This window comes from Anomaloglossus baeobatrachus, chromosome 4, assembly GCF_048569485.1.
Source record: "Anomaloglossus baeobatrachus isolate aAnoBae1 chromosome 4, aAnoBae1.hap1, whole genome shotgun sequence".
Classification (NCBI taxonomy): Eukaryota; Metazoa; Chordata; class Amphibia; order Anura; family Aromobatidae; genus Anomaloglossus; species Anomaloglossus baeobatrachus.
In genome coordinates this window covers 306,990,272-307,002,731 of record NC_134356.1, presented here as the reverse complement: position 1 = coordinate 307,002,731, position 12,460 = coordinate 306,990,272, and the positions used below count along the sequence as shown (strand labels likewise).

At 45.5% G+C, this 12,460-nt stretch overlaps 1 protein-coding gene across 2 annotated transcripts in view; it reads left to right on the top strand.

The window, feature by feature from the left end:
• ARID2 (AT-rich interaction domain 2) overlaps nt 1-12,460 on the top strand; it is a 185,218-nt gene that overhangs the window by 129,404 nt on the left and 43,354 nt on the right. For both annotated transcript variants that reach the window (XM_075344963.1, XM_075344962.1), the window contains exons 13-15: nt 1,043-1,177; nt 4,765-4,931; nt 9,404-12,252. In XM_075344963.1, the coding sequence (XP_075201078.1) occupies nt 1,043-1,177; nt 4,765-4,931; nt 9,404-12,252 (3,151 nt within the window). The remainder of the gene's footprint in view (nt 1-1,042; nt 1,178-4,764; nt 4,932-9,403; nt 12,253-12,460) is intronic.

Below are 12,460 nucleotides of genomic sequence, written 5' to 3'. Positions count from 1 at the left end.
ATATCATGTAATTAAAGGGAACCAGTCACCAGGATTTTTGTATATAAGCTAAAGCCAGGGCTATACTGGCACTATCAGGCTGATTCTCTACATACTATTAGTGGTCAACTCGGATGTTTAGGTTTTGAAACACAAGAAAGTAAAGTTTATAAAATCACCAGCTTCTTGAGTGACAGCAGCTGGGGGGGTATTCATACTTATCCCCTCCCCCTATTAGAATTAGTATTATACAATTGATTGAATTTTTCTCTAGCAGGACCTGTGAGGTCATACCCATGTGACCAGAAGGGGTGGGCCTTTCATAATAAAAATATTGCTTCCTGGTATCAGCTTTGTTGGCTTAGGCCCCGTCCCTTCTGGTCACATGGGTATGATCTCACACAGGTCCTGCTAGTGAAAAAGTAAATTGATTGTATAATACTTATGCTAATTCTAACAGCGGGAGGGGATAAGTTTGAATACCCCCCTCCCCAGCTGATGTCACTCAAGAAGCTGATGATGTTATAAACTTTACTTTCTTGGATTTCAAAACCTAAGCATCCGAGCTGACCACTACAGGTATATATAGAATCAGCCTGATAGTGCCAGTAGAGCACTGGCTTTAGCTTATATAGGAAAATCCTAGTGATTGGTTCCCTTTAATCTGTTAAGTCATTAGATTAACTTTTTCTATGATATAAAAGAAAAATACATTTCCTAACACACTTGTAGCTTAAAGCCTCATTCAGACATTGATGATCTTTCTAGTATGAGCTCAACAAACTTATGTTTTCTGCTGCAGATAAAATAAAATAAAAAAGTTGAGTCCTTCAAATACATGAAGAAATTTGAAAAAAAACAAACCCCAAACCACCAAACGTTTTCTGATGGTTATAAGGATGCTAAAGAGTGTTTGCTTCCTGGCTACTGTAATGAGTGGGGGTGATCATTCCGAGAAGTGTTAGACTATTGCGGTCCACTCTGCAGGAATGGGGGGTGTACAGTCTGATACACTGCCTTTTTAGGCTTCATCTACATGTGATGTATTGTGTCTTTCCTGCAGGTTGAATGCGCATTTTGAAGTGAATCCAGATTCATCAGTGGCAAGGTCAGAGATGTATTCTGAATATCTATCAACTTGCAGTAAATTGGCTAGAGGAGGAATTTTAACTTCATCTGGATTCTACAAATGTCTCCGGTATGACAACTCTCGATTTCTTTATGACCCAATTACTATTCCTCAATCAGTACAATCTTTAGTCTGAATAAGACCAAATATTTGTGTGGATTTAACCCCTTAACGACCGCGGGCCGTAAAATTACGTCCTAAAAGACATAATCTTACTGCCCGCGGTCCTCCGGCGGCAGCATGCCGCGATCGGCACACATCTCAGCTGATTTTCACAGCTGAGATGTGTGCCTGCTAGGCACGAGCAGAATCGTTATCTGCTCGTGCCGATTAACCCCTTATATGGCGCTGTCAATACATGACAGCGCCATTATAAGCGCGATTGCGGTAAGCATTTACTTACCGCCCGAAACCGGAAGTCACGTGACGCGATCACGTGACTCCCGATAGTTGTCATGGTAGCACAGGGTCATGTGATTACTCCTGTACTACACATGACTTGGTTTCACTTTCGCTGTGCCCGGGGCACAGCAAAAGAGAAAGACAGCGTATCTGCTGTTTACAGCCTTCCAGCTGTGATCAGCAGATACTGCAGAGCGATCGGAATGCTGATCGCAATAGCCCCCTAGGGGGACTAGTAAAATAAAAAAAAAAGTTAAAAAATAAGTTTTAAAAAATTAAAAAAAAACAAAAAAACCTAAAAGTTCAAATCACCCCCCATTCGCCCCATTGAAAATTAAAGGGTTAAAAAAATAAAAAATATACACACATTTGGTATCGCCGCGTTCAGAAACGCCCGATCTATCAAAATATAAAATCAATTAATCTGATCAGTAAACGGCGTAGCGGCAAAAAAATTCCAAACGCCAAAACGACGTTTTTTTGTCGACACAACTTTTGCGCAAAATGCAATAAGAGGCGATCAAAACGTAGCATCTGCGCAAAAATGGTACCGTTAAAAACGTCAGCTCGAGACACAAAAAATAAGCCGTCATTGAGCCTAAGATCCCGAAAAATGAGAACGCTACGGGTCACGGAATATGGCGTAAAACGTGCGCCACTTTTTTCGGACAAACTTCCGATTTTTTTTAACCCCTTATATAAAAGTAAACCTATACATGTTTGGTGTCTACGAACTCGCACTGACCTGAGGCATCACACCCACACATCAGTTTTACCATATAGTGAACACAGTGAATAAAATATCTCAAAAACCATAGTGCTATCGCACTTTTTTTGCAATTTTTCAGCATTTGGAATTTTTTTGCCATTTTCTAGTACACAATATGGTAAAACTGATGGTTTCATTTAAAAGTACAGCTCGTTCCGCAAAAAATGAGCCCTCACATGACCATATTGACTGAAAAATAAAAAAGTTACGTCTCTCAGAAAAAGAATGGCGAAAAGAAAAAACGGAAAGCGAAAAATCGGCCGGTCGTGAAGGGGTTAAAAATGTATGTGCAGCAGATTCTAAGACAAATAGCAAAAAATGTGGAAGGGTGGATTCCAATCAATTTGCTAGCCATAGCTGGAGTAACTTTTTAGTGAAGTGGGTATGTATTATTTTCGTTAGTTCTTTCTTTCAGTATAATTTTCCTTTACATTTGTACTATTGTTCTTAGCATATTATTGCAACTATGGATGAAGAATGCCCACTTTTACTCCCCTTTTACGAATGTTTTGTAATTGTCTTATACTAACAGTCACCAGGTATTTGGAGGAGGCGGGGGGCTGTGTTGGTTTGTTTCAATTAAAAAAAATCGATCCTTGGAAGAGGCGACAACTTTGTTGTATTTAACGAGTAACTGTGCTATGTAATGACTGCATGTAACATTGAAAATCTCTTTGGTCCACTGATCTATTTTCTGTACAAATTTTATCTTATTTTCTTAATAATAAAAATGATCTGAATGAAAAAAAAAAAAAAAGGTGACTAGGACTGTCCCAGAATGGAGTAATTACCGTATTTTTCGGACTATAAGACGCACCTGACCATAAGACGCACCCTGGTTTTAGAGGAGGAAAATAGGAAAATTAAAATTTTAACCAAAAAATATGGTCATGACACACTGTTATGGGGCGAGGATCTGCTGCTGACACTGTTATGGGGGTAATGTCCCCAAATTCTCTACTAAGGTACCCCATTCTGATAAGGATCCTCCTGCCTTGTATATGATCCTGCTCATATACCCCCCATCCTGCTAATAATATACCCCCCATCCATCCTGCTGATTATATACCCCCATCCATCCTGCTCATGATATGCCCCCATCCATCCTGCTCATGATATGCCCCCATCCATCCTGCTCATGATATGCCCCCATCCATCCTGCTCATGATATGCCCCCATCCATCCTGCTCATGAAATGCCCCCATCCATCCTGCTCATGAAATGCCCCCATCCATCCTGCTCATGATATGCCCCCATCCATCCTGCTCATGATATGCCCCCATCCATCCTGCTCATGATATGCCCCCATCCATCCTGCTCATGATATGCCCCCATCCATCCTGCTCATGATATGCCCCCATCCATCCTGCTCATGAAATGCCCCCATCCATCCTGCTCATGAAATGCCCCATCCATCCTGCTCATGAAATGCCCCCATCCAACCTGCTCATGAAATGCCCCCATCCATCCTGCTCATGAAATGCCCCCATCCAACCTGCTCATGAAATGCCCCCATCCATCCTGCTCATGAAATGCCCCCATCCATCCTGCTCATGAAATGCCCCCATCCATCCTGCTCATGAAATGCCCCCATCCATCCTGCTCATGAAATGCCCCCATCCATCCTGCTCATGAAATGCCCCCATCCATCCTGCTCATGAAATGCCCCCATCCATCCTGCTCATGAAATGCCCCCATCCATCCTGCTCATGAAATGCCCCCATCCTGGTAAATGGCGTGTATCCTGTGGCACAGGAAAAAAAAAAATAAACGTTTATACTTACCCTTCCTCACTCCCTGAAGCACCGATCTCTGTCTCAGCTGCAGCGCCGCTGTGTGGAGCCGTCACTGGTGTCTGCAGCATCGCGTCTTCCTGTCTGTGCCGGCGGTAAGCTGATCGATTCTGGTGGATACTAGCGGCGCGCACAGCGATGACGTCATCGCGGTGCGCGCCGCTAGTGTCCAGATCACCTGACCGCCGGCACAGACAGGAAGACGCGATGCTGCAGGGGGGCGGCTCCACACACGGTGACGGGTGAGTACAATGATTCACTGCACCGCGCGCTGATAATGATGCACGGGGGGCAGTGAACACAGCCGCACATGATCACTCCAGGCTGTAGTTGCCAGGGGTGATCACGGCCGGCTGCTAATTATGCACGCACAATCACCCCGCCCACCCACCCATCACCCCGCCCACCTGTCACCGCCGGTTTCGCTGAGAGATGATGGGCGAGAGGATGGGCGTGCATATGTAATGAGCGGGCCCACGTGGTCACGGCAGGCTGTTACAGCCTGCTCGTGCCGCCGATGACCCGCTGCACCGCGGCACCCTCATTCCCCGCAGCCTTATAGTCAGACCATAAGACGCACCCCCCACTTTCCCCCAACATTTGGGGGGGGAAAAAGTGCGTCTTATGGTCCGAAAAATACGGTATACACAGGTTACAGAGATTGTGCTTGATAATATATACTGTTATTACAGGTCTGTATTTCCAAACCACAACATCAAGAGAGTAGAAGATACAAGCAATAATGGACAGGCTCATATTCATGTGTCTGGTGTGAAACGACGGACTTTACCACTTCCAATACAGATGTACTATCAGCAGCAACCAACTTCTAATGTATCTTTGGACACAAATGTAGGGGGTAAGTGTACAGGTATTTTTTCTACTTATTTTATTTGTAAGCAGGTATATGCAATCCTCATAGTTTAAAGGAAACCAACCATCACGATTTTGCCCTATAAACTAGAGGCAGTGCAAAATGGCACTAGGATGCTGATTAAATGATTAAAATGATACCTGTAGATAAGAAATCCATGGCTTGATTGCAGGATAATCCTTGTTCGGACCTTCAGAAATTACGTCATTTGTGCAGTGCCTTGATCATCGGGTTGGGACTTTGTGGGTCAGGACCTTTTTGTGATGATTTTTCCTCCTGACTTACCTCCTTTTCATTATTTAAATTTTGCACCTCAATTACCGCTGTTGGTAGATTCCTATTGTAACATTGTCTTCAATAAAATGGCGCCAGAATCCTCATGCGCGTACCACAATCTCCAGCACCATTTAAATGAAGACACACTGGTGACAAATATAAGGTATAAGTATAACGGTGCATGCACAGATTTATTTATTTTTTCCATCAGCACATGTGCCACCGCTCATAGTCCTCTCCACATTGTCCTCAGTAAAATGACGCCATATGTCTAGGTACTCGCATGCACTGATTAAGGTGCCATTTTATTGAAGATAATGGCACAATTTAATGTGCATGCGCCACCAACAGCGGTAATGGCGGAGGCTCAAAATTTAAATAAAAGGAGGCAAGTCTGGAGGATAAATGGTCAAAGAGGAACTGACCCACAAAGTCCTGCCCCGATGCTCAAGCCTGTGCTCAAATGATGTAATTTCTGAAAGTTTAAACAAGGTTTATTCTGCAATAAAGCTTTCGATTTAATTAAAGGTATCATTGTAATCACCAACCCTGCATCATTATGGCACTGCCCCTAGGATATAGGGCAAAATCCTAGTGGTTGGTTCCCTTTAAAGGAAAAAGACAATCTGTAAACACTTGTCCCTAAAGACAATGGAATTCACACACACATACATCTATATATATATAATTGCCTTTGTCTGTCTGTCTGTCTGTCTGTCTGTCTTGCTCCAAAACTCTGTCCTTACCGCGACAAGCGTCTCATTGGCCGCTCACCTCGCCACGGCTCCGCCCCCCCGCACGGATTGGCCGCTCGCCCAAGCTCCGCCCCCTGCACGAATTGGCCTCTTGCCCCGGCCCCCTGCATTGGCAACTCTGCCACGCCCCGCCCCCCTCACGCATTGCACGCTCGCTCTGGCCCCGCCCCCCGCACGCATTCCCCGAACCGACACGGAGCCCCGACTCCCAGGTGAGTGCTGTACCCCCGGGAGCCCACATCAGCGTACGCCGCCAACCCAGCCGACACATACTTTCGCATTGCTGGGGTTGCCGGCGTACGCTGGTGTAGGCTCCCGTGCGAGCGGGGGGCGGGGTACGCTGGTAACCATGGTACACATCCAGTAATATTGTGTAGCATGGTTACCAGCGTACACCAGCTCCCAGGTGAGCGCATCAAGGTCCTGCAGCGGCGGAACACACACACACGCACACACATAAGAACAGACACACACACACACACACACACACACAAACATCAGATCGCATCCACACACTCACAACATCCAGTGATATCGCTTGCTTCTCGGCGGCGATACTGTGCGTGCAGTGACCTTCCAGGACCTGCCGGAGGATCACATGGCCAGAAGCATGTGCTATCTCCGGATGTTGTGAGTGTGAGCGCGTATGTGCAATATCGTCAATGTGTGTGTGCGTGTATGCGATCGGGTGTGTGCGTGAATGCGATCGGGTGTGTGCGTGTATGCGATCGGATGTGTGCGTGTATGCGATCGGGTGTGTGCGTGTCGGCAGAAGGCAGAGGAGCACTGCGTGCAGCACAGCTGCTGGGACCGCACACCGGAGGGCACAGGTAGAAGTGGTGTGTGAGTGTATGCGATCAATGTGTGCGTGTATACTGTCTGATGTGTGACTGTGGAGCACGATGGGGGGTGCACAGCATGGGGGATGGAGCACGATGGGGAGTGCGCAGCATGGGGGATGGAGCACGATGAGGGGGTGCGCAGCATGGGTAATGGAGCACGATGGGGGGTGCGCAGCATGGGGGATGGGGCACGATGGGGAGTGCGCAGCATGGGGGATGGAGCACGATGGGGAGTGCGCAGCATGGGGGATGGAGCACGATGGGGAGTGCGCAGCATGGGGGATGGAGCACGTTTGGGAGTGCGCAGCATGGGGGATGGAGCACGTTTGGGAGTGCGCAGCATGGAGGATGGAGCACGTTTGGGAGTGCGCAGCATGGGGGATGGAGCACGATGGGGAATGCGCAGCATGGGGGGTGGGGCACGATGGGGAGTGCGCAGTTTGGGGGATGGATCACAATGGGGAGTGCGCAGCATGGGGGATGGAGCACGATGGGGGGTGCATAGCATGGGGGATGGAGCACGATGGGGGGTGCGCAGCATGGGGGTTGCGCAGCATGGGGGATGGAGCACGATGGGGGGTGCGCAGCATGGGGGATGGAGCACGGTGGGGGGTGCGCAGCATGGGGGATATAGCACGATGGGGGGTGCACACCTTCCCCCAAAACACACACACACACACACACACCCCGCCACACACGCACTGCACAACACACCATACACACACTGGGAACCACAAACACCGCCCTACACAGACACCCACACACACAGACAACGCCGCACACACAACACCCAACATACAAACACTGCAGCACACAAAAATATACGCACATACCGCACAACACACACATTGCACAAAACATACCTCCCCCAAAACACACACACACACCCCACACCCACACAACACACACACACAACGCTACAGACATGTAGCGCTCCACAAATAACGCAACACACAAACAACACCGCTCTCACCGCCCGCCACACCTAGACAACACCCAGAACATGTACAGCGCCCTACACAAACACTTGGTAACTACAGACAACAACATATATATATATATATATATATATATATATATATATATATATATATATATATATATATATATATATATATATATATATATATATATACATATATACATACATACATACACACACACACACACACACACACACACACACACACACACACACACACACATACATACACACATACATACACACATACATACACACATACATACACACACACACACACACACACACATACATATACTAGAAGGTGGCCCGATTCTACGCATCGGGTATTCTAGAATTTACGTATTGTGTAGTTAATGTATGATTTTTGATATATATATCAAAAATCATACATTAACTACACAATACGTAAATTCTAGAATACCCGATGCGTAGAATCGGGCCACCTTCTAGTATATGTATGTATGTGTGTGTGTGTGTGTATATTATATATATATATATATATATAGATTATACACACACACACTATGGCTCATCATAAATGAGTACCCCACCCACCACCCCCTTTAAAAAGGTCACCAAACTTTTAACAAGACTGAGCTTCATAGAACATTCTTTTAACCCATAATATTAAAGAAGGGTTAATAATATAGTTTTCATTACAAAGTCTTCAGTTTTACTCAAATTAATTGATGCAAAAATGAATACACCCCATACACCCCAAAAACTACTACATCTACTACGAGATCATTTTTAAGGACATCAGCATATCTTCTAGACCTGAAATGAACAAGTTGGCGACATATTGCAACATCTGTCTTTTTCTAGTCTTCATGAACGACCTCTTTTAGAGCCTAGACGCTGGATGGAGAAGGATGCTTATCTTGTCTCGTCAGAATTCCCCATAAGTATTGGATTGGGTTCAGATCAGGAGACATACTTGGCCGCTGAATCACTTTTACCCTGTTCTTCAGAAGTACAACAGATCTGTGTTTTGGATCATTGTCATGTTGGAACAGTGCACGTCTATCAGGGGCACAAAGTGATGGTACCACCTTCTCATTCACTTTAGCACTATAGAGCAGTACATCTGTGAATTCATGATACTGTCAATGAAATATAGCTTCCTGACACCCGGCAGCATCATGCAGCCCTACTTAAGAAACGGTGACCACCTTACCTTACTGTAGGCACCATGCTTCTCTACGTTCATTCATGGTGCCTAGAGTGAAACATGGTGCTAGTGAGGTCCTGGGGCTGCAGGGCACTGGTACTATGCTTAAAAATCATGGAGGTCATACAAATTACTATATGTAGTAGTTTTTTTTTTGAAGTGTGAGAAATTCATTTTTGCTTCCGCTACTTTGAGGAAAATGGAAGATTTTCTACTGAAAGTTATATTAAGTTGCCTTCATTTAATGGGTTAAAAAATGTTCTCTGATACTCAATCTTGTCAGAATTTTGGAAATTGTTCTTGTGCTCAGTGAGATATTGATTGAAATCCTTACTTTTCAAAGTGGGTGTACAATATGTATACACACACAGACATAATATCTGTCTTTTTTATGTAATCACTGATCGGTTGCTCTTTTGTTCCACCAGTGCCACAAGGAGCAGGGAATCCCTTCCAGAGAACTGTCGTAGCTAACCAGGCTCCTAATCTGACTGCAACACAGATGTCTTTCCCTATTCAAGGTGTCCACAGTGTGGCTCAGACAGTTTGCCGTATGCCACATAATCCTCACGGCCAGGCCCAGCAACAAAATACCACAGTGACTGTAATACAGAATAAAACTCCAATTTCATGTGAAGTAGTTAAGGCAGCAGTAATACAGGGCTCTGTACAACGTTCAGCAGTTCCTGTCACTATTGCATTGGGAGGATCGACACAAGCTTCTCTGGTTCAGAATCACAGCAATCCAGGGCAGCAGGCTTCTGTTACAGTCGTGGGTTCTCAGGCCTTGTTTCACCATCCTTCTGTTATTCAGCAGCAATCACCTTTACACACTGTGGTACCTGGCCAGTTAACATCAGGCACTCCAGTAGCTGTTATACAACAAACTGTCCCTCAAGGGCATATATTTGGCAGAGTGCAAAGTATGCCGGCAGGTACATCTGGACTTCCACAAGGTCAACAATTAATCACCACATCATCACAAACTGTTCATGTCCCATCCCAACAATCCCCAGCTTCCAACCAGCAAAAAGATACAGTAATACTAGCTCCACAACAATATGTAACAACTTCATCTTCTAACATTGTGTCTGCTACAACTGTACAAAGTTTTCAAGTAGCAACAGGGCAAGTAGTGACAATAGCTGGTGTTCAGAACCCTCAGACCTCTAGAATTGGGTTTCAAAACATTGCTCCGAAACCTCTTTCTTCTCAGCAAGTCCCCTCAACAGCAGTAGTTCAGCAACCACCGCAGCAGCAACCCCAGCAGAGTGTAGTCATTGTCAGCCAGCCAGCTCAGCCTGGACAAGCGTACGCACCAGCCATTCACCAAATAGTTCTTACTAATCCAACTGCAATTCAGGCTGGACAGACTGTTCAGTTAACTGGACAGACAAGTTTAACACCTTCCTCTTCTCCAATCCCAACTCCAAATAACCAGCTCCCCCCAGTAATAACTTCACCCTCAACCACTTCTATGTCACAAGGGCCCCCTCCTACTGTTAGCCAAATGCTTTCGGTAAAAAGGCAACAGTTGTCACCAGCACCTCACCAACAGCAGGCACAAGCGCAGCAACAACCGCAGGCACAAGTGCAAGCTCAGCAGTCACAGCCATCCCAACAGGTACAAGTACAGGTTCAGCAGCAGCAGACCCAAAGTGGAGGTATTGGACTCGCCAGTCCTGCGGAGTCCAGCCTCATTAAACAATTGTTGCTTCCCAAACGAGGACCTTCAACGCCTGGAGGAAAACTCATCCTTCCTGCTCCGCAGATACCACCTCCCAACAACGCGAGAGCACCAAGCCCCCAGGTGGTATATCAAGTGGCCAATAATCAGACTCCTTCGTTTGGTGTACAAGGGCAATCTGCAACTCCACAAATATTGGTGGGACAACAAAATGTGCAGTTAGTCCAGAGTACCATGCAGAATCAAACTGGTGTACAGACTGTTCCCATCTCAAATTTACAGATTTTGCCAGGTCAGTTGATCTCAAACTCTCCAGCTACAATATTTCAAGGAACGTCTGGCAACCAAGTCACAATAACAGTTGTGCCAAACACCAGTTTTGCTACTGCAACTGTAAGCCAGGGAAATACACCTCAGATTCTCGCCCCAATGAGTGGGACACAACCTGGTGTTGGATTACAGGTACAAACCCTTCCAGCTGCTCTTGCACAACCGGGTGGGCAACTACCAGGATCTGCTGCTTCTCCCCCTTTTAAGGGAGATAAAATAATTTGCCAAAAGGAGGAAGAGGCAAAAGAAGCTACAGGCTTACATGTTCATGAACGTAAAATTGAAGTCATGGAAAATCCTTCTTGTCCGAAAGGTTCTGTTAGCACTAGCAATGGGGAAGCTAATGAAAATGAAGTTCAAATGGGAAACCTATTGAATGGTAAAAAGTTTGACTCCAGTCTACCTCCTTCACACTCAGGGAAAACTCCGAATGAGGCCAGTCAAGTGGTCACTAATGGGTCATCTGTGGAACTGGGGGAAAATGGAGCTGCTGTAAAACAAAACTCTGAACAGAGTGATCCACAGGATGCTAAAACAGACTTGAAAAAGCCACAGCTGAATGGGGTTTGTGATTTTGAAAAGGGAGACTCTTCTCATTTGAGCAAAAACATTCCTAATCACAAAGCTTCCAATCATGTAGGAAATGGTGAAATCTCTCCAGTGGAGCAACAGGACCTTCTGGATTCTGCTCAAGTTACTGCCAAAGGTGATCAAGTAGAGAAGCTTTCCAATGGACCTATATTTCCCAACAGTTTGTCACATTTTGCGAGTAGTACAAATGACATTTCTAACCTTGCAATTCAGATACAGTGTGGTAGTGCAACAGACTTACCCAATGGACCTGTACTATCCAGTTTCAATTCAGATGTGCCTCAGCAACGTCCGACTGTAGTCGTCTCAACGCAGTCTACAGCTTCTGTTTTACCGGGTCATCAAGTTATTGCAGTGCCCCATATAGGAACTAGGATTACTCAACCTGCACTGCCGACAGATACCCGCTCTACCAATGGCACAGCAGAATGCAAAGCTGTAAAACGACCAGTAGAGGACAATGACAGGGAATCTGTCCCAGTAATTCCCAATAAAGTGGGAGTAAGGATTGTTACAATCAGTGACCCTAATAATGCTGGCTGTAGTGCTACCATGGTCGCTGTGCCAGCAGGTGTTGATCCAAGCACTGTAGCTAAAGTAGCAATAGAAAGTGCTGTTCAGCAAAAGCAGCATCATCCACATACCTTTGTACAGACAGTTGTTGCACAGGTAAGTCTTATCAGAAATCACAATCGACGATGCAAGTGTTTCGTATTTTACCAGTTAATATTCATTCTAAAGCATAAAACTGCATGTACGGATAAGTTACATTGTATGTATTGTACCTGATTTTGAATTGCATTGCCATAATTCGTGGCATCTTATCCCATAGTTGCATACCTGTTTACTGTCTCTTCTAGAACTGTAGTATGTCGCC